Raw genomic sequence first — 22,945 nt, 5'->3', positions numbered from 1 at the left:
CTGTGTTTTTGAAAAACAAATTTCAATGCAGAATTCTGCTGCAGAAGTTCTATTAACTGATGTGTCTTGAAAAAAAAACATGTTTTCACATGACAGTATTCCTTTAATTCACCGAATACCCTGTTTTTTTCACGTAAATTGCATTTTTAAAGACCAGCAACTTAAACATAAAATAACTGGAGAGTAACACAGGATGGTTTCTGGTTTTATAACAAAATGGGACGTTAGACAAACCAACCCTGAACACAGAACTTTTTTCAAATTATTGCTGCATTTAAGAAACCATGTTACCCAGGTAAAACAAAGCAAAGCAAAAGCAGTAATAATTTAAAACTATGTTATGTGTTAACTTAGGTTTCCTTTACATTTCATTTTGTGTGAAGTTCACAAATCATTCGGTGTGTCAAAGGTACAATAACAGGGCACATATTTTTCTTGTTATTGTACCATGAACCAGTTGTGTCCTGGTTTTTCCTGTTTGCTAAATTGCTTCCAGTTGTCCTGGCTTTTCCTGTTTCTTTTCAGATTTGGTGTATCGGAATTTCACTTTTCTCTAAAAGGAAAGCCACGCCAACTTTGTATGTTCATTGGAACTTTAAATACTCCATATAAATGACATGAGTAGGAAGGTGAAGAGAAAAGTAAAGGTGTAATTAAATATCATGGTGCATAGAAATAATAGAGAGTTTAAAAGTGCACTAAATTATTATGCATAAGTGCAGATTTGGCATTTTTATTTCCTAGTGTTCATGGCCTTTAAAAAGTTTCTGTATTGGAAAACACCACTTTAAAGCACTTTTGTTCTATTTTCATTCATTTAATAGTCAAGCACTGAATTAGATAACTATGGGCTTCCTGTGCTTATGCCAAGATGTCCACCTATGTAACCATAGGGCTTATACAGTATATTAATACAATTCTCTATAAACAGCAGGAAGTTCATGTTAAAAAAAAAAAACAAACTCCCTAACCTTTTATTTACAACCAAAATAATTATCTAATAAATTGATTTCACAAAAAGGAGGAATTATTTGAACTTATTAACAGGTAAGTTCTTGCAGCCGGCTGTTTAGTTGGGCAGGATAAGGTGCCCAATATCCACAGTATTTGCTGCCTGTAACAGAAATATTCCTTGTAATGGTAAAGGCAACCTCAAATGAGTTACTTCTCATAGCTGTCCAAAGGATAATGTTCTCCATACAGTTTTAGATGTTTCATCAAAGATTCTTCTTGTTTCCTTAACTGAGCAGGCATCTCTGAGTATACATCTGAGAACATGTGCTCCACTTTGGGTTTATGCTTGCGTTCAGCCTCTTCAAATGCTTCCATGACCTTTAGAGTACAGTTGGGATACAGAAGAAGAATGGTGGAAATATTAGTGCCATGAAAATACATGCCCTTAGATGGCAGAGGTACAGAGTAGGGACCAGTAAAACTAGTATCCCAGCACATGTACATACCAACCACACATAAAGATACAGCATGACTTTACTCAATGCTGTAATGTAGATGGTTTTGTCTGCCAGCCACATAACTGATCTACAAAAAACTGCACCTAAGCAAAATCTCACTATGATGCACTTTAATGCAGGAATACAGAAAGCCTCAGGCTCTCTCCTTATCCTTATAACTGATATTTTCAGACTTAAAGTTCAATGTCACATTCTCTGGCTAAATATTTGTTGAGCTGCCGCCTCCTACTACCTTACCTAGATAAAAATATGGTTACAGATTAATAAATTCTTATAACAGGGACCCTGATACAGTTTCTAGCCACTTTCAAAATATTTATTAAACTAATGTAATTTAATTGCTACTTTTGTCTGGATCCCATATCCTATTCAAAGGGCCCCAGAATTTAAGAACCTCTGTAAATACAATACCATCTTGCGTGATTTTTTTCTCCATATCTTCTCCTGCTCCTCATCCCACCAGCCCTTGTGTAACATGTAGTGTCGAAGTCGAGAGATAGGATGGTCCTGCTTGTCCCAATAATTAACCTCATCAACTGAGCGGTACGCTGAGCTGTCGTCACTGGTACTGTGATGTCCAATTCTTCAAGAATTACAGATTAGAAGTTAATTTTTTTCTAGGCACTTATGGTGAGAATTAATTCATAAATTTCTTGCACACCTGTAAGTCATGGCCTCTATAAGGAATGGCTGATTCTCTGCAACTGCTCTGCGTCGTGCCTCTTTGGTAGCATTGTACACTGCAAACACATCATTACCATCCACTCGTATTGACATGATCCCATACCCAGGACCACGGGCCGCTGGAAAAAGGAAATGTAGGTATAGTTTACATTCCAATGAAAATAGTACACACTGTCCCTAGTTAAAGCTAATATTTACAAGTTAGGCCTATGGCACACACAGCTGACCAATCCTGCATGCATAGTAAGATGAATGAATGAGATCTGCCTGTCACTGTGCATGTAAGGTAGATTTTTAAAATGCTTGTGTTCCAATATTCTGGCCAAAATCTGCCCTGTGTACAGACTGATCAACAATCACATTCATTCCCGTCACTTCATATAGGATTAATGCAACAAGAATCAGCTTTTTTACGCTAGCATGTTTTTGGTGGCAGAAAAAATGCTGTGTGCCATACAAGTAGCTCATAAACATGTAACTGCAATTAGAAGACACCAGGGGTCATTTATTGAGGATAGATTGCCAACTGCAACCCTTGGAACTCCAAAGGGCATTTCAATGTATAGTTTGAAAGGCTTCTACAGGATTCTACAAAGGCTCTTCATAACCATTTTAAATATGGCTTCAAACTGGTAATCTATATGTAAAGTGGCTTCCTACAACCTAATATTTTCAGCTGGGCTGATTTATCTTTTATAATACAAGTGGTCATTTTGGACTAAGAAACCTTAGTTTGAATGCCTCAAAGATGACTTTTTATATCAGGCATGCTACCAGACAGCTAAGGGATCTATAGTTGGACACTACATATACCATTATAAATTTTTATAGAAGATACATTAATCCTTTTTATAAAGTAATAGTATAACAGTAACATAATATTTTAGATATTACAGGTGTAAAATAATACTAAAATTAAATTGTATTTTCTTATCATGTAGCCATGTTACTGCCATTAGCAGACCAGGTTGTCCTTAGTATGAACTACCCCATAAAAATATTTCTGTGATGTTTTCTATGGTAAAAAGACAGACCCACAAACATATCACTGCTACCTGTTTAATTTGACCGTAAAGGGGTCTAATCCATTTGTACTGTACTTACCAATACCATCTCCCCTGTATTGCTCAGAGGTTGGTGTAGATATTGCATAACCATTATTTCTGCAAAAAAACAGAACAGGGCACTCCAGAGTAGCAGAGAAGTTGAAGGCAGCATGTGCATCTCCTTCACTGGCTGCACCCTCGCCAAAGTAGCAAATGACAGCACGGTCTGCATTTTCCCGTTTAAAAGAATACGCTGCGCCCACAGCTGAAAACAGAACAAGAGTGCAGGCTTTTATGGTTTCGCAATTTCACATTTGTGTGTAGGGTGCGCAAGTGTAGAGAAGTGTAAAGTACTATCCGACTGAAGGTATAGTAAAGTGTTTGAAAAAGGGACACGTGCAGTAGCTTTCAGTAACAAGCAAGTGTATAAAAATGAGCATCAAAGTACAAGCATGGTATGGGCAAAATCCCACAGTACCCAAGGGTATACAATGTACCGGGCAGGGTGGTTCTATAAGAAGTAAAAGAATAAAGATAAAGAAAATCCCTTACCCTGTGGGATCTGAGTTGCCAGTGGAGAGGAGATGGTAACAAAATTCAAGTCCTTGCAGCCATAGTGTACAGGCATTTGTTTTCCTTTTCCTGGGTCTGAGGCATTACCATAACACTGAGCCATGAACAGATCCAGGGGATAACCACGGTACATCAGCACACCTAGAAGATGCAGAGACCCCATAAAAGTCTTATTTTATCCTCTACAACTCAATAAAAAAAAAGAATCCCATACCAGCTTCTCTGTATTGTCCAAACACAAGGTCTGTGTCATTCAGTGCTGCTGCGCTGCCCACATGTGTCCCCTCCTCTCCATAGTTGGTCATGTAGAAGGAGATTCTTCCCTAGAAAACAAGTTTAATTATGATGATGAGCAGGATAAATCAGATATAGATCATATAAATCTTAAAGGCTCACTGTTACTCAATCTGTATTTCTCTGAAATAGTTATATTACAAGATGAGGGTATAATTATTTTAATTTTGCTTTATCTTCTTACCTTAAGCCTTTATTTCTGTCTGGTCCAAGGAATGGACCATCACCATTCCTTATCAACACCTATAGCCCTCCTTTACTGTCATGATACCCATACAAAATGACAGCAGGTGTAGTTGAATAGCAGGTAACAGGGAAATTTGTGTGTTATTAGAGATCTGGCCAGCCAAAAACCTAATTTCAGGTTGCTAATAGCTAGTGATGAGAGAATTTTAAATAATGGATTGGCTGTGAAATTAATGTGTAATATAATGTGTATTTTGTTCTGTAATTGCATGTATTGTTAACTTCTCCCTTATCTACTGGAAAGAAGCTGCTTCATTAATGATTGATAATAACAGTAATTACCCATTAACTCATGCATGTAAGCAAACACCTCCAACTGTGAACATTAAATATCTATGGGCCAAGAAGTTAAGGTGGCCATACATGGTAAGATTCACTCGGTATGTGAGGTCGCCAAGTGAGCGGATCATCATCTCATATCCTACGGGTGGGCAATATCAGGCTAATTTCGTCGTTTGGCCCTGAGTCCCCAATCCGACAGAAAAATCAACCTGCCAGATCGAGATCTTGCTGATTTCAGGCCAGATGTCGGTTGGGCAGGCCCATCGTTAGTGCCCATACACGGGCAGATAAGCTGCCGAACTGGTCTAAAGGACCGATATCGGCAGCTAGAATCAGCCTGTGTATGGCCACCTTTAGAATTTCCTACCCTGCAAGATAATGTAGTACACAAAGATTTGCACTACAGTCTTTCCTTCTCCAAGGTAACACACAGACAAAAAGCAGCTGTGAAACATGTAGCCTGCTCATTGCAGATTGCTATGAGGTCGGTAGCCTGCCTCTCACAGCAGGGTGACAAACACAAAAGGGGTCTGGAAAGCAATATCATGAGGAGTATTGCAGATGCACTAATAATGAAGGTTTACCTGTCTCTGAGATTCATATAAAATCCTGTCCATGGTGTTCAGCAGAGTCATAGTATGATAAAACTTCAAGACTTTCTCTTTCGGAATCTGGGAAAAAAAAGTAACTCACTTTTATTAGTGATAAGCAGATTTTTTTCTACCATCTCTCCATACAACCCCCCCACAGGACAATGAAAGATAAAAGTATGTAAGAAATACTGAACCGTACTTTGGGGTCTTCACTTGGGTTGATAATCTGCCCTTGACGATCCATGACACGGTAAATAGGAATCCCAGAAATGACATTGGGCTGGATGAATTCCAACGAGTCCACAAAGTCAGCTGAAGCTCCGGGGAACTGTGGTTTCTCCTCCAAGGAAGTGAATTCACTTTGGGAACGTATGATGGTCTGTGGATAATGAAATAAAGTGTAATGTTAGCCATACATTTCCAAATTTGGTTGCCCAATTTCAGCCACATTACCTAATCATCTGGGTATGTATGACTAGTTGGGGTTCAGTTTCAACAGACTCTCATTTCATCCTATCAAACCAAAGATGATCTGTCCAGTTAAAAAAAAAAATAGTGGATACATGGTGCATCTGTAAACCCCATAATACAGGCAAACCTATTCACAGGAGAAATATATCAATTATATCAATGATGCGGTTACAGTTTTCCATTGTGGGATCTCTACTTTGCATGAAAATTAGCACAATCAGAGACACCCTGTTTCCCGGCCCAGTTTCAGACCAAAAGCTCTACTGGCTTCTTTGGTTAATGCTCATGGTTTTCTTTCTTTGTACAGGTATGGGACCTGTTATCAATAATGCTCTGGATCTAGGGTTTTCTGCAACTTGGATCTCATACCTAAGGTCTACTAAAAAACATTAAATAAACCCAATAGGGTTGTTTTGCCTCCAATAAGGATTCAAAAAGAATACAAAAATACTGTTTTATAATTACAGAGAAAAGGAATATATGTTTTAAAATTTTGAAGTATTTGCTTATAATGGAGGCCTTCCCGTAATATATAGCTTTCTGAAAAACAGGTTTCCAGATATGGATCCCATACCTGTATTTTAAATGTGTTTGCCCCTCATGCGAATACAGAAAAATTATTGCCTATACTAGTGAGATTTTTCAAATGTTTTCAGAGTCTGCTGGGCTGTATTTAGTGTAAACACAATGTGCAACAATTATGGATGCTGCACACAGCTCTTATTCTCCTGGTATATAAAAATAAGTAAAAACTTGATAATAAATATTAAAAAAGTAGTGCAATCAGAGCCAGCCCAGCCTCTCTGACTAACTTGAGTGTATTTGTTGTATTTCACCTGTTAAAAAAGGCTATTTTATTTGGTATGGTGAGGATTGATTGTGATCTTGCAAACATGCATGCCAATGCATAGCAGCACAATACTGTTAATTAGTGTTTTAGTGTAGTGTATTATTTTGATATTGTCCTTACCTTTGTATTTAAGGGCACAGCAATAGCTGTAGAACATTCTACAGGAGAATAACCACAGAGAAAATAAAAGCCTGTTGGCACACAGATTTACAAAAGAAATTGACCCTGAAGTCTGAAGATAAACTGACCATTTCAACTAGAGCACAATATGGAATTTTCACATTACCAACAAAGCCCAAAAACCTAGTGCAATTTCACTAAGGTTGTACAATGTGAAAATGCTGCACCTTTGTTTCTATTAATGCTGAGCTGCAACACGAGTGCAGCGAGCAACAGCGTCCCGCCCTAAATGGCAGCCAATCAGTGCACAGCTCTGCAGACAAGCCTCCCCATACAATCAGTGACCTTCCAATACCCAGGAAGCTTAACTGACTTAATACAAACAGCAAGACCGGCAAATGTCACTTTCCTCCTAAACCCCCTCACTCTTATCCTCACTTTACTCCTCCATTTGACACCTAGTATTAAGGATAAAACCTTTTATTTGGCCTTTATTTCAAGTGTCATCCTTCCGGTTTACATATTTCTGTCCTTTAACCCTTTCAATGCTGTCCAAAACAGAATCTATGGCACATTAGCTGTTAAATCAGACAAATACTAGGCATATCCTAATTAAACTGTAGTAATAGTTATTTAATATGCAAGAATAAGTAATAATTAAAACCATCTAGTTTTGCTCCAGACCACGGGGCTCTTCAAGAGGTTATGTTCCCCTACAGGCCAAAGTGCTCCTCTGATTTCTGTCCATGACATTATCATTGTATTATAATCCAGCTCCAAAATGTATGGTATAGTGCTGGGGGAGGGGGTTCCATATTTTTTTTTCCCACCAGAGCATCACACATCTTTAATGCGTAACACCTTGGTCTTGCCCGTTAAATCACATAACTAAAAGCACAATTTAGGCTACAAGTATCTGCAAATAATTATGTTTTCTAAAAACATTTTACACTGCACCATGAAAAAAAAGTTAGAACACCTTGAAAATATATATTCTTTCCCGTATGCAAAAACACAGAGAATCCAATACAGTGTAAGCAATAACTGTGGTACAGTACAGAACTAGGAATATTACTAGAATGTTGCTTCTATAATACTCCAACCTATAATATTCCAGTCCCAGAACTGCTGATCAAAAGCACAGGCAATTTTATACAAATACTTATATATAGATATGTACAGGGCTGTGTATACAAGTAGCACTATACAAATATATACCTGGAAATATGTGTGTGCATTTTGGGAGTATGTATACAAACATATTCTTCCTATTTATATAGCTGAAACAATGTTGTCACCAGCTGGTTTATGGACAGACAATCAACCAACCTGTTATTTAAGGCTAAAGCATATAAATGTATATACTATATAAGCTGTAAATTCAAATGTAAATTTGACTCCTTACAAATCTAGTCAGCAATATCACATATTTTTACATAATTCTGAACTGTAACTATAACCCACGTTTATTATAGCATATAACTTTTAAAACACATCTCCCAATTCAAACAGTTCTTGTAGTTCCCATGTATATACGTCAGACAGGCATACTAGTATTTTAGATGCGATGTACCTTATGGTACAAGATGTGTATACTTCTCAGTATACAAGACCAGGGTCTCGCATTTAGAAATAAAACATTTAAACTCCCCTTCCATCTGATTATCGTCTGTTTCACTCACACCAACGCGACCCCTGTACTCCTCTCACCTGTCTCCCACCGGCGCCTCTCCACCCTCCTGCCACAGTCCGGACCCTTAGAAGTGCCCTCAGCGCCGCCATCTTGCTTCGGAATGCTATCCCACTGCCTACATTTCTCTTAGGACCCCTATTCAACAGCTTGTCAAAAATAACCTCTGAAGTGAGAAATTGCGAGAATTGCGTATTTCCTATTATTCCCTGGGAAAAAAGGCTTTGGCATTGTTGTGTATAATTATACAGGCAAGTGTGGCGGTTGCCAGACCCCAAGGACCCCGGAAGTGTTTGCACATGTGGAAAGAAGGTTCTGATGGAGGCTGTAGGTTCTGTATTGCGGGAATACGGGTGTGAGCAGAGTTTGCTGAGCCGTCCCGATGGATCCGCTACGTTTCTTCAGGGTTAGTTTTGGCGCGCCTATAATTCCTCAAATCTTATGTGGAATACGAGGATATCAAGGGATACATATTGAAGGGAAGCGTAAAATGTTTTGCGGCTAAATCATTGGATGGAAATTGAATTGTAAATCCAGTGGCCGTTATTCTCATTTAATGGAACAGCTCTTCCATGTTGTCATAATGCAGAGGACAGCAATGGGGAATGTATGTGTTGTATTTGTCTAAAGTAGGTGGTTGCTGAACTGCAAACTTGTAAATTAAGCAATTTTCCAATATAGGATAATAAAAAATGTTCATGATTTTAAAATTGATACAATTGTTACTGAGAAAAAAGTTTCAGCCTGTTTATTGCAACTCTCTCCTGGTTTCCCCAGCTACTCTTAAAGGAACAGTAACATCAAAAAATGAAAGTGTTTTAAAGTAATTAAAATATAATGTGCTGTTGCTCTGCAAAAAACTGGTGTTTTTGCTACAGAAAAGCTACAATATAAATAAGCTGCTGTGTAGCCACGGGGGCAGCCATTCAAGCTGGAAAAAAGGAGAAAAGGCACAGGTTACGTAGCCGATAACTAGTAGATAAGCCCCATATAATGGGGGTTTATCTGTTATCTGTTAAGTAACCTGTGCCTTTTCTCCTTTGAATGGCTGCCCCCATAGCTACACAGCAGCTAACTTATATAAACTATAGTAGTCTTTCTGAGGCAAACACACCAGTTGTAGCAATATAGGGCAACAGTACATTATATTGTAATTACTTTTATACACTTTCATTTTTTGGTGTTACTGTTCCTTTAACTACTCCAAATCTCACAATGCCTTGCTTGTTCTGCCATTATCAGCTGCAAAGTAAAATAAAAGAATAGTACAAGGCAAATTTGTAGGAACTGAGGTGGTGGTGAGGAGAGACATTTTTTATTTAATTATTTCTATAGTCTGGTAGCAAATAATAGCAAAGGCAGACAAACTGCTCTTGGAATTTTATTTAGAAATTACTTAAAAAAAAACATTTAACATGTTTAATTCCTGCATATTATAACACTGCTTAAAATTACAATTCATTTGTACAAATACATATATATTTATTTAGGAAAAGGTCCTTTAAAATATTGGACACCAAATTGAATTGGGGACAGACTGACCATACTCTTACTCTAGAGCTATAAACGGTCATGTACAGCACTGTGATTATGATACCTGTGTGTACGCATTTAAATAAACCAAAATATAGGGAATATACACCATATTAAAAAATATAAGGGTATTGGAAGTCTCCTTAGAGTGCCATGACCATATACAGGCACAGAACCAAAGGCCAAGTGGTTTAATACAGGTCATTGAACTCTGAGGTGGCTTCTAATATCCACATATTTTACAACAGAGGAGGTTTTAGTCAGTAAATTATACAAATTACATCACTGATCAATGTTGGTAAAGAAAATCTTGTGTATTATAGCTATAGGGGCTTGTAGTTTTGGGCTCCTAGGCTCTGCACCATATTCAATTTTAGAATAAAGATTAGAAATGAGTTTCAACAAAAAATGTGAGCTATCCTTACAAAGTAGCAATCCAGTACCATGTTTAGGTGGTTTATAGCATTTTGACCAGTTAATAATTTTTAATGCAGTATAATTTTTAATGCAGTTCTCCAGTCACACAAAAATAGATTAATTCGGAAAAAAGAAACTAAAGGGTGTAAGCACATTGACCTAGATATCAAGCAGGTATATCATGGTGGCTTAGAATTCACACCAAACTCTCTGCAACTCTGTTCTACCAAGCTGCATTGATCAAGACCTATCACTTTATCCACCTTGTGTACAGTTTTACTCACCACCTTTTTATACCTATCACCATTTGAAAACTCGAAAGAGGGACACAATTAACTGCCATGCTCCTCCCGCCATTTGAAAACTACAAAGAGGGACACAGTTAACTGCCATGGTATGACTGCACCCACATTTTACCACACCCAAAATACCATGATCATAAAATTAAAACTAAAACCAAAAAAAAAAATCCAGACATGCCAGTAAAATCACTGCATAAATAACCAGAGAAGCCTCCATTAACTAAAGACATGACCATAAGATCACTGCATAAAATGGGTAGATTGAATGCATTGCCTCACTTAAGTTGCACAAGCAGCAAATCACAAACTTGTTCTTTTCTAGTACCCCCATGGTGCTTGTCATTTTGCCTTTGCCTGAAAAGGCAATTTTTCCATTTCCACAGTGGAACTTACGGCCATCTGTGATTATGATTGGCTGTGTTTGAGCCCCTGCTGAGATTGCTTTAAAGAAGAAAGAAAGGTAAAAACTCATAATTCAGGTTCGTTTATATATCACACAGGCAGTAATCTGGCTACTGTAGTTTTATGTGACTAAAGCTGACATACATGCACCGATGCACCTAGTTTCATACGATATTCACTGTGTGTATGGTGGATCGACGAGGTGAACATCACAAAAGCTTCGGATATGTCGCCTCGTGGAACGGGCGGGACAGAAGACTTTTATACGAGCAAAATCTGTGTTTAGGGCTTAATTGTCAGGTGGAGGTAGAATCCTTATTGTTTCTACCTCCATATCTGACAATTCAACTCTGAATGCCAGTGGAGGGTGGGAACGATCTTTCCTGAGACAAATGGTTGCAGGAAAGATTGTAATTGTAAGGTGTATGGCCACCTTAAGGCTAACTGTTCAACTGATTTCCATGTTGCTTTCCTGTAGGCGACACATCTGTAATGGCTGGAGTATATGGCCCTGCAGAGATCAAGGTCAGCAGAGAAATCCATAATAAAGCCACATTAGAGGTGATCCTCAGGCCCAAGACTGGGTTGCCTGGTAGGTGCTTCCATCAGAGACATGTTCTGTTTTTCTGAAGGCAAGAATTACATCTAACAGCTAACAGACAAATACTTTGCATCATTGCAGTCTAACCACAAAAAAGTTGCCCATGTGACATGTTTCTGGTTTTCTGTACTTAGACATTTCTTTTCACTTTTTATCTACCTGGAATATCATTCTTTTTTTTTTTTTATTCCCCAAAGCTATCCAGGAGAAAAACCAGGAGCAGCTAATTCGTGAAACATGTGAATCTGTCATCATTGGATCCTTGCATCCTAGAACCTCAATAACCATTGTGCTACAGATAGTCAGTGATGCTGGATCTGTATCCTAAACCCACTTTGATATTCTAGCTTTTGACTATTATAGGCAATAACAAATTTTATTGTGTTTTTTATTTGTGCCTACTGTAATAAGCACAGGGGTCAGTCTGTCTTTGAAATTCATGATTTGCTGTGCTAATAAGATGTAAGTGGTGAAATCATTTATGTGTACATTATGGAACAGCTTTTGCAAGACTGAGATACACAATCTACTGCAATTTGTGGATGGCCATAGGAGGAATAATTGAGATTCCCTTTTTACAGAAGGATGAAGGGAAGATATGCATCTGGTTAGTATTTTAAACAGCTTAGTTTGACTGAAAATCTCACAAACCGCAGATAAACAAGGTGCAAAATACATGGAGAACATCTGCTCAAATGACTTAGTAATGAGCGATTTTTTGCCAGGTTTTGCTGCAAAAAAACATCCATAGACATCAATGGCTGCAAAAAAAAAAAGTTACACAGTAAAAAAAAAGTCTCCCATTGACTGCCATTTAACTAATTTTTTCGGCAAAGCAAAAATGGACAGATTCACTCATCACTTGGCTGCAGGAATGTAAAATTGCAGTTTGACTTGTGTAACTTCTGTAAGTTGTGGATATTTTTATTTACCCACTGGATGGCAGCAATGCGTCACACTCCAACTATCAACTTAATCCTTCTTTTCTCTGTTTTGTTTTACTGCCTTTTACGCCAGAAAAGCCCTTTTTTCTTTATTAATGGTATACATTAAGAGCATCCATTGATTAATGGGGAATGGTACTATGTTTTTTTTCTTCTCTGTATTCAGAGAATCATGAATAGTTTCTACAGTTTATCATTTAGTGATCAGAATGCATGCATCTTGAGTTCAGGTTTTGTCAGCTGGCAGCTTCATTACCCCAATATTTTTGGGTAATCGATGACCATAAGGTAATTAACTTGGTCTTGGCCCAAAGGTAGTGAGGAGGGAGGTGAAATCTCTAAATAAATCTCAAATAAATACTTTATTCAAATCACAATAGGCATGAAGAAGAAAACAGGCCTCACTTATCACTTAACTGACAATAAAATCTAAACTGGGATTTTTAAATCATATGGTTTCTGTCAGGGCCACTTGGCTTAGAAGGTTCCCTGCAAAGGTTTGCCTTGGATGAACCACTTCTTCATGTTTTCTGTAACCCGAATAGCCCAGCAGGCTAGGTGTACAACATCATGAATCCTGAAAATACTCCAAAGGTTTTTTTTTCCCTTTGGCTAGTCATCAATGAGCAGATTATCAAAACCCAAGATAGAATTAAATCAAAATCCCCTTACTAAGCAGTAAAACATGCTTGGCCCTTGACTTAAAAATGACAAAATGTATTCTTCTGTCAAGTTAAAAGATTGGGATTTTTCTGACATAAAAAGCCCATTATCTAAAGATTGACCTTAATATTCACAGTTCATTTACTGCCTCAGGCTTCTAAGGTATTCCCACTTTTTATGTCCCAGCCTTCCAAGTGCAAGAGCTCTCCATCCTCTCTAAATAACTAATGGGATTTGACTGTACAAGGAGAGTGCTGTGACCCAGGGTTGTATGTATGGGTGAGCAATATTTCAGTTTGCAAAAATTGTGTTTATGGCTTTTATTTGTAGTACAGGTATGGGACCTGTTATGCAGAATGCTGGGGATCTGGGGTTTTCCAGATAAGTGGTCTTATTATAATTTGGGTCACCATTCTTTAAGACTGATTAAAAAAAAATTTAACATAGACCCAATATGATTGGTTTGTCTCCAATAAGGATAAATTATACAATAGGATCAGGTACAAGCTACTGTTTTATTATTACAGAGAAAAAGGAAATGCTATTTTAGCATTGTTGTACTGACTTGCCTTTAATAGTTTGTTCCATGTTTCTGAAGCAATAACAATTGTGTATACTTTACTTTTAACATAAAGCATGGGTACTTCAATTCTAAAAGTGCTGAACTCAAAACGTAATGACTTTGTTTAGCTATGTGAACATTCTGTCTTTCATCATGCTGAATTGCTCACCAATATATATATATATATATATATATATATAATATATATAAATTTATTTATTTATTTATTTTTTTTCCATGTTTTGTAGGTAAATATTGCACTTCAACAAGAACTTTCTTCCAATTCTCATGGAGGGTGCTATGGTATATTTTGGCCTTACCTTTTGGTCTGTAACAAAAATTCAGAGCAATAAAACAATGGGCAAATTGGAGCATAAATGAGTTTTTCCTCAAAATTTACAGCATGAACGATTACACAAGCTGTGGGTTTCCCCACTATTCATTTGCTGTGCATTGCTTGTATTTTTCATTTAATTGATGTGGTGTGGGAGGGAAGCTGAGTTTGGTTGCCTGCAAGGCCAAGTTGTACTTACAATCTATCTAGTACATTTAGGATTTTTTGTCTCAAAGCTTTTTAATTCTACCCCCATTTAGTTTGAATGCAAATAATAAGTGCTTAATGCTAATTCATGCGGGGAGTTTATCACTTGCCTAAATTGAAGTGTAATCTCTAGTTTTCAAAAATGAGAAGGTGTCCATTCCCATCGATTTGCTGTGAAATGCTGGAGGCAGTTTAAAGGACTTTTTGTTGTAGTGTTCTATCTTGGTGCAAACACCTTCTGCACTGTGCAATAGAGCAGTTTTCTCCCAGCTCCTATAACAAATTCTTCTAATGCCTACATAGGACCTGAAGAAAAAATTCATCATAATTCAAAAATGCAATGGAACAGAAATTCTTTTTATGGCGATAAAAAATCTCTTGGTATTAGTTGCATTGCAAAGAAGTCTGAACAGCAGTGCAAGCTTAGTGCATTCCCAATAGCCCAAATAAAACCTTCAGTTTTTCCTCTATTGTAAAATAAAAAGAAAATAGCTTACTACATTCAAATATGGCAGTGTGCTATTGCCCCTGGAGAAATATGTGTTAATGTATAAGTCTAGGCTGCTTTCTTATTGCATCCATTATACCGAGGGGTGCAAAGGAATTACTGAGGCTCACTGAGAGAAGTGCTTGTTAAAGATTGCATTTTCAAACATATCACAGCCATGGGGTCAAGGCATAAAACAGAAAAAAATGTAATTTCCTGTTTTTTCAAGGCAGGAGATGGAAATCATGGGAATGGTAGCTGTAGAAATAAGAAGAATATGTTAGCGTAGTGTTTTCCTGGTGCTCTGTTGAATGTAGGGCATAAAGATCGTATCAATGGATTCATTGTGTCAGCAATTACTCCAGTGTACTTACTGTAAAAAAAGCAAGGAAACACACTCGTTATTAGTAGGAGATTTCCTTTGCTCATTTTGTGTTGTTAGATGGTAATTTAGATTTTATTTTAGTTATTTATAACCCCCCCTTTCAAAAATAAAAAGTTGGGATGCTGTGTAAAATATACATTACAGAGAATGGGATAATCTGCATAACATTTAAGCTATATTTAATTATAAATAGTACAAAGACAACATATCAAATGTTGAAATTGAGAAATGCTATTATTTTCTAAAAAATATATTTTCCTTTTTAGTTTCATGCTGGCAACATGTTCCAAAGAATTTTGAGCTAGAGGCCTGTTTCCGACTTACATCAGTGCTTCTTTTAACCACACTCTGTAACCATTTGGGAACTACTGCTATAGTTCTGAAAATGTAATGTCCATTCTTGCCTGGTATAGGATTTGTAGCTGTTTACCAATCGGGGTCTCCTTTGATGCATTTTTCTTTTTATGATGCACCAAATGTTTTCAGTGGGTTACTGGACAGGACTGCAGGATGACCAGTTTAGCTGCCAGATTTTCTTACTATTAAGCCATGCTGCGCTAGTATGTGTAGAATGTGTTTTACATTGTCAAGTGATAAAATATCTGATATTCATTGTGTATGCCATTGTCATATTTTTCTGCCTGTTACAGAGCTGTCTGGTCTTGTGAAATATCAGAAAAACTGCCCATTCACAGGTCCAAAGTAGCATTTGACCACACATGAGGAGGACCAAATCAGGCTTATCTTATTGTTGGCTGAGGAGACCTGTTTGGACAAGGACTGCATTAAGGCACCAATGTAGTCCTTGCCCAATGGCATATGTGCCCAATAGATATCTGATTTTCAAGCAAGGTGCAGGAATGGCAAGCCCTTCTAAGGGCCCATACTAGGGTTGCACCAAACCCTTCTTTTTTGGGTTCGGTCAAGCCCTTGGGTATGGATTTGGCTGAATTCCAAAGCAAATCAGAACCCTCACACGCTAGTGGAAATTGCCAAAGCTTGAGCAGAAAAGGCTGGTGTGCGCAGCAAGTTTTTTCCATTACATAGGGTTCAGATTCAGTTCAGCCAGGCTCTTGTATTTGCCCAAATTTAAATCCTGCTAAAAATGGTTTGGATTCTTCTGAATGCTGAACCAATTCCAGGATTTGGTGCGTCCCTAGCCCATACACTGGCTGATAAAAGCTGCCAACTTGGACCCCTCAGACAGACTCAGCATTTTGCACCTTCCAGAAAGTTTAATGTTAACTTTTCACCTTGTATTACATTACCCCTATAGTGTTTAACACTGATATGGGAGCAGCACTATCTATGTGCTCAGGGGTAATTTTAAAGCAATTACGTAAAAAAGTCATCCCCATAATGAAGATAGTTCTGAAAGCCAATGAACTCCACATATTGTGCTATAAGCCAGGTATTGAATCCACATACTGCATGGCATTAGCTATCATGTTAGATGAATGCTGGTGTCTGTGAAGCCATGCATTTGTGTCTGAACTGATTGCTAAATTGGCATGTAGGTTGTAAATTCAATAAGGTTTTAAAGCAGTAAGTTCTAAAACCTAAGTCCCATACTCATGACAAATCCAATTATTCACAATGAGAATTTTTGACAATTAATATCCCTGATTTGTTGTCGGTAGTTAAAAAAAAAAGTGCTTAATACTAAGGGGCAAAATATTTAAATCTAGTATTCCATTCATGTCTTCTTATTTAATTCTTTCACTGCTGCAGTTTACTCTTTGATTTATGCTATGCGTTGCCTTGTTATTTTTTCCTTTAACAATCAATTTCATTGCATTATTTTGCAAGTCATTAATTCAACATGAGCAATGGAAACTTCTAAATGTGAACCCATTGGTGTGGAGAAAACAAATCTGTATAAAAAGTTGCTTTGGTACTATCTATGACATCTATGGCCATAATTTACAGGCAAAAAAGGAAGACGTACATTATTAACAAGATCAGGTTTGTTCTTCCTGCTTTTAGCAAACTGTATCTCTCTTTATTGGGAAAAGGAAACGGGATTGATTAAAAGATTTATTTGTGTGCATAAATATGTTAACCAATAATGGGACAGTTTGTCAGTTTAGGATATTACCGTATATAAGCCGAGTTTTTCAGCACCAAAAATGGGCTGAAAAAGTCCCCCTCGGCTTATACTAGAGTATATACAGTAATTTGAAGATGTAACGCGCTGGGCGTTCTCCCCGCCCCTGTTGACTTGCTAGCTAGCGTGTGTGTGTGCGCACGTTCACACGCACGAACGCCTTGATAGATGGGAGCACACACGGGAGCACAGCAGGATGATGAAGCTGCCATGGGAGCGCACGCAGGGGAGCACAGCAGGATGATGGGAGCGCACACAGCAGGCAGCAGGATGGAATATGATACACACACAGCAGGATGGCAAGTACTTGATATTTAGTATGGCAGCTTCATGGGAGCGCACACAATAGGTTGGCATACTTAAACCAGAGAAATCCTTTTACAGTAGCTGTTAGCAGTAGCTGTTGCATTTTCCACCCTAGGCTTATACTCGAGTCAATAAGTTTTTCCAGTTTTCTTAGGTAAAATTAGGTACCTCGGCTTATATTCGGATCGGCTTATACTCAAGTATATACGGTATATAATAAATGAATGTACTGAGAAAAAAAGGGAAAGAAACCCATAAAGCAACCATTGAACACAGTGCACACAGTAAACATATATTAAACCGCTATCTTTATTGTTAAATAAAGTATTTAATGCCAAGGTGTCCCCTGGTTATACATTATTAACTAATTGTGTGTACACATGTATACAAACAGAGCCCAGTTCTTTGTATCAATATACCTGTATTTATATATCATGTTGCACTATATGCAAGCAACTTCAGTAGTATAGAACCTACATATCTTTAACCGCCAACAACAGTGTGCATAGTACCCTGTACACATTATGCATGCTGTTGTTGACGGTTAATATCCTATGTATTGTAAGGGGTAAAGGATATGTATGATGTATGTTCCATACTATTGAAGTGGTTTGCATATGGTGCAGCATGATATCTATACACTGATACAAACTTGATGTAGAATCTCTTTAATACTGACAAGATACATGCTGCATTATTGTTTGTCTTTTAAAGTACCCAGGTACCATTGTTTCATTGTTATTTGCCTATAAATATATACATGTACACACAAGCAGTAAACAGTGTATAAACACACACATGCCTTAAGCTGGCCATACACGCACCGATACTATCGTACGAAACCTCGTTTCATACGATATTCGGTGCGTGTATGGCATGTCGGCGTTAGATCGCCACGTGTATGGCCAGCTTTAGGCTTAGGCTGATGTCCTGCGGAGTGAGTTAGTTGCCCTAGATAGATCTCTGCTACTGGGGGCATCTAACTGCTCTGAAATACCTTTCCATCGTCAGCAATAGGAGTCGCTGGTGGAAAGGCCTATGCATTGCTCCAGCTTTCCAAAATCACGCAAAGTTTCCTCCTGCAGGCAAAAAGTATGTTGCGTGCAAACCCTATTCATTGTACTCATGTTGAGCAAGGGGTGTACTGTCCATTTAAAATATAGCATAGCATTAAAAAAGGGTAACTTTATTTCAGTTAAACCTTAAATAACATGTCCCTGTACCTAGCTATCAGTCTTTTAGGTAGACTATACATTATTTTAAGTTATTATTTCAATAAACAACAATGTATGAGAATTTAGCATGTGTTTTCTAAGAAACTACTTTTTCTGCTGCTATATCACTTGCCTTTTACATGTTTCACTGTAAATATTTGTAGATCAACATTTCTGCTGATCAAAGTTGAGGCTAATGCAGTCTTTTCAGCATGCAAAGAAATTAGTGACTACCATTTATTGTATAAATGCAGACAGGAAGTAATCAACAGGATGGGATTTCAGAAATCAAGTCTCCCTGGCTAATGGCCACCGGCATCTTGTGCCGTACAGTATTTGTGCACAGAGGCTAGTTGCCGCGACTGGGTTTTTAAAAAAAAAATTTGCCCCTCTGTCTTTGTCCTAAGATTGGTAAACACATACAGCACCACATTACTTTTTTTTTTTTTTTTTAAGAATGTGTATTTTATTCTGTTAGAATGTTCCTGTTCTGATTCTTAACCTAATCCTAGCTGCTGTCCTGCTGCCTTAATGCAGCTTGCATGGGTTTAATGGATGCAGGTCTCCCCATGCGGGCCCTGTTCTGTGGGGTGACATGTGCAATGGATAATGACGGAACTATAACCCTCGATCCTAATTTTCGGCAACAGAAGGTTAGTGAATGACCAAAGCAAGGGGAAAATAATAGGTAAATTCATAGATAGGCTCAAAAAAAAAACTGGTCTAAAAAATAATCACCTGAATGCCCTGTAATTTCTTTTTTTTTTTTTTAACAGGAAAGCAGAGCAGTTCTAACATTTGCTATTGAAAGCACAGAAAGGAAAGTTCTAATGATGTCAAATAGAGGAGTCTATTCTGCCACAGAGGTATGTTCCCTATGTATTTTCCTCTCCCCTTATACAGTGACATCAGAGTAAATATATTTCCACCTTTCCCCCTTCACCAACGCAAAATGAAAGAGGCAGACTAAACTGAGTCACTGGGTAAATCATGTCCAGGGGAAGGCCTAGCTGGTCAAGGGCAGTCACTGTGAAACCTGGTCTGGTTGAGCAGTGCTACATTGAATCCCTGCTTGGTAACCCAAGTTGACAACCAGAGAAACCCTGTCTGGCTGTAACGTGGAAAATCATGCTTGTCAAACAGCATCTAGACAAAGTCCAGGCAAGTCAAGAAGACTGGTGCTGAATTTTAGGCTAGGCTAGGGAGTAACACAAGCACGATCAGAAACAAGCTAACACTGTCCAAAAAGGTACCTATTATTATTCAAACTGGGCATAGCAGGCTGCCTAAACAGTACACACTTGTCTGCCAATCCTGGATAGTCATCTTTGCTCTGCAAATGTTTTATTTCTTCTTGCTGCCTTATGTGCCAGTGCTGTACCACATGGTTGTCACACATGCCTTCTGTCTGTGTTCCAGATGTGACAATATGTGGGGATGAATACAAAGTGGGCTACTTTGCTAGAAAAGCATGCCCCATGTGAGAAACAAAGTGAATATGCCTCCCTGCCTGTCATAGACACCGTACAAATTGTTCCCAGCTGCAGCTCCTTATCCTTATGTCTGCTGACTGTCTGGCTGGAATATCAACAGCAGGTTGGATGGAAATAAAAGCCTGTCACTCTCTGGGGTAGTGACAGGCTCCATGTATAATAGTTCCCTTCTGTCTGTGTATGGTGAGGCAACAGACCCCATGTCCTAGATCTGCACATTTCTCTGCACAGCTTCCCTCTCCCACTTCTATGAATATCAAACACCCACTGGCAGCAGAAAGAGAGACAATTTAATAAAATGATGTTAAAAGAATCATTAAGACTGAACAAATAGCTGCAGCTCCCTCTGGCACTTCAGTAACTGGGTGGGGAGAATTGATGGGAGAATGGAGGAGGAGAAAATGGTGCTGAAGCCAATACCTGGGGGCTTAATAATATGTATGTCCTCTCTTTCCCTTTTTTTCCTTCATTCTTCCTCTCCCAGCTCCAGCAGTGCATTGCAGCCGCACAAATCGCATCCGAGAAGCTGTTCCAGTTCTACAGGGACTTCATAAGAAGGAGATATTCTAAATCCTGAGAGAAATGCAGGTTGCTTGTCAGCCTAGAGGCCATGCTCAACAGAGATTTCACTTTGCACCCCTAATTTTTCTACCTCAGTCTCCCCTGTTTTTTTACCTTTATAATGTTACTTTTCCATGCATAGTAACATACATCAAACAGTAACCGATGGCACTCAAGTCCAGCAATTGTGCTAAATAACTTTCTTGTTTATTGAGATCTCTGCACACAACCTTTCAAGGGATGACCCCCCCTTCTTTGCTTGCTCTCATGCATCTTCTTTCTGCCTTTATCTTTTCTTCCCTTTCTTTTGTAATGAATCAAGCCTTTTTACCACTGTTATAATTCATGCGAGACAACATATTAAATGGTGAGATGCTGTAAGGGGTGTTTTTTTGATTCCCAGTTATGAACAGTAATGTTCACTGTTTGTTCTGCAGCCATGTCTCCCAACAGCTGTCTCTATCTACTCCCACACCCTTTCTTCTCTGAGCAGGCTTCCTGGCAACACATATTGGTCTCTATCCCTGTTGTTTATATTTGATATATACGTAGTCAGTTTAAGGCAGCCCGATTACTATTAATATTGACATCCATATCTCTTTAAAGAATTCTAAAGGATTTCATAAAACAACTGTTGTATAGTCATGGTGTTTATAGTGAGAGCTATACAATAAGCATTGAACAGTGTGTATCTCCTGGATATCTGCACAACAGCCTGAATAGATTTACCTGTGCTGTTGTGTTCATATCTTGAAATAAGGGACTGTGGGCAGGTCAAAGGCAGAGCTCATTTTCTAAATGCAAAAATCCCAACATGCCTGAGATGCTCTTCATTATGGTGCAAAGAGCAACACAATTTAGATGAAATGGCCTAGTACTGCAGAATTTCAATGATATAGATGTGTTTTACTACTTCAAATGTGTTTTTTTCTTATTTAAAATATTTTTCTAAATAAAATGGTTTCACACTAGTGAAGTTTGTATCTCTAGCTTTAAATGCTGCTGAGTGACAGCGTGTTCTACTGTAGGGAAATGAGAGTAGAATTAAAGCATGGTTTCCCAGCAAATGTGTTGTTCATATGTACGAGATAAATGTAATTAAAACACTATTGAAATCTTGAGCCTACGTCTAATAATAATGTGGGAGAATGACTTAACTATAGTCTTAAAACCATTTGAAGATGTGTATTCAAATCCAAATCTACAGCGAAGCGGCACAGACTTTGAATTTGATTGGATTATCTCTTGGATTCAATCAGGCTCTCTTCTTTGTTAGCAGAGTGTCGCTTTAGCATTGTGTGACATGCCTGCTGATTTAGTGCGCACAAAGCGTGTGTCACCCCTGATTCTTCATCACATCTGTAAATTCACTCCATCTGTTGAGGTATAGATTTGATCATAATGGGGAATGTGTGTGTCCATGTTGTAAGGCTTTATATTCAGTTAATTCTGCTATTTTTCTACCGATAACCCCTAATCTGTGCATATATTCTGCTGCTTGTACCTTCATCTCGTTTTGGTATCCTGTGTGTTATTTCTGTGCTCATGGAATTAATGCACAACTCACTACCCCACTATACTCTCTACCTTTTATGTGACTCAGATTATCGATCAGTTTCTGCTCCACTGGCCTTTCATGCTACATGATTCTATAATTACTTGTTGATCTCCCTTTCCTTGTACCTCAATCTTGTTTCTGTTCTAATGGACCATGTATCTATTATTTTTGTCTCTTTTCACTTTTTTGTTAGACCTCATACTGTCCTATTGATAACACTGTTATTGTACACCAGTAGCCATTCAGTTACCTGTGCCCATCTCTCTTTACTCCACCCCTGCTTATTAATTTACATCACTCACAGCCATCGCCCTAAAGCTTCTACTTCCCAATAATCCTGTTCTGCCGGGCAACAAAACAAGTAGCTATCTAGCACATCCTCTTGCAATGCTGGTTAGATTACATATGCAGCTCTCTCTTTATGCCACTCTCCTTGTCCCCTTTTTATTTTTACTCCTACCCACATTTTAGAAAAGACCTCTCTCAGAATCTTGGTCTTCTTTCTTTTCCTTTTCTCTCTGGCCTCTTAAACTGTTTTCTCCTTACAC

At 38.1% G+C, this 22,945-nt stretch overlaps 2 protein-coding genes across 3 annotated transcripts; one reads left to right on the top strand and one right to left on the bottom strand.

Moving 5' to 3' along the window:
* Window positions 1-189: 189 nt before the first annotated feature.
* On the bottom strand, window positions 190-8,626 carry bckdha (branched chain keto acid dehydrogenase E1, alpha polypeptide). Of its 2 annotated transcripts, XM_012967799.3 has the most exons (9): window positions 8,342-8,626; window positions 5,390-5,569; window positions 5,182-5,268; window positions 3,990-4,098; window positions 3,755-3,916; window positions 3,261-3,467; window positions 2,134-2,275; window positions 1,884-2,055; window positions 190-1,332 (listed from the first exon to the last, which is right to left on the bottom strand). In XM_012967799.3, the coding sequence occupies exons 1-9, from the start codon at window positions 8,411-8,413 to the stop codon at window positions 1,162-1,164; spliced, it is 1,302 nt and encodes a 433-aa protein (XP_012823253.1). In that variant the 5' UTR covers window positions 8,414-8,626; the 3' UTR covers window positions 190-1,161.
* Window positions 8,610-21,810, top strand: exosc5 (exosome component 5). The gene is made up of 6 exons (XM_002939391.4): window positions 8,610-8,727; window positions 11,454-11,567; window positions 11,774-11,895; window positions 19,298-19,438; window positions 19,562-19,651; window positions 20,763-21,810. The coding sequence occupies exons 1-6, from the start codon at window positions 8,640-8,642 to the stop codon at window positions 20,853-20,855; spliced, it is 648 nt and encodes a 215-aa protein (XP_002939437.3). The 5' UTR covers window positions 8,610-8,639; the 3' UTR covers window positions 20,856-21,810.
* Window positions 21,811-22,945: the final 1,135 nt, after the last annotated feature.

The sequence above is a fragment of the Xenopus tropicalis genome, chromosome 8, assembly GCF_000004195.4.
Source record: "Xenopus tropicalis strain Nigerian chromosome 8, UCB_Xtro_10.0, whole genome shotgun sequence".
Classification (NCBI taxonomy): Eukaryota; Metazoa; Chordata; class Amphibia; order Anura; family Pipidae; genus Xenopus; species Xenopus tropicalis.
Note: the sequence above shows the minus strand (reverse complement) of the source record. Positions and strands in the feature narration are given on the sequence as shown.

Bases quoted from the DNA above. Each gene is read 5' to 3' on its own strand.
- bckdha (XM_012967799.3), bottom strand. From the start codon at position 8,413: ATGGCGGCGCTGAGGGCACTTCTAAGGGTCCGGACTGTGGCAGGAGGG. The intron at 5,269-5,389 runs GTACGGTTCAGT...TTTTTTTCCCAG, and splicing joins ACCCAAGTGAAGACCCCAAA to ATTCCGAAAGAGAAAGTCTT. The intron at 1,333-1,883 runs GTATTGTATTTA...TGTACTCTAAAG, and splicing joins GAAAAAAATCACGCAAGATG to GTCATGGAAGCATTTGAAGA.
- exosc5 (XM_002939391.4), top strand. From the start codon at position 8,640: ATGGAGGCTGTAGGTTCTGTATTGCGGGAATACGGGTGTGAGCAGAGT. The intron at 11,568-11,773 runs GTAGGTGCTTCC...TATTCCCCAAAG, and splicing joins GCCCAAGACTGGGTTGCCTG to CTATCCAGGAGAAAAACCAG. The intron at 19,439-19,561 runs GTTAGTGAATGA...TTTTTTTAACAG, and splicing joins CTAATTTTCGGCAACAGAAG to GAAAGCAGAGCAGTTCTAAC.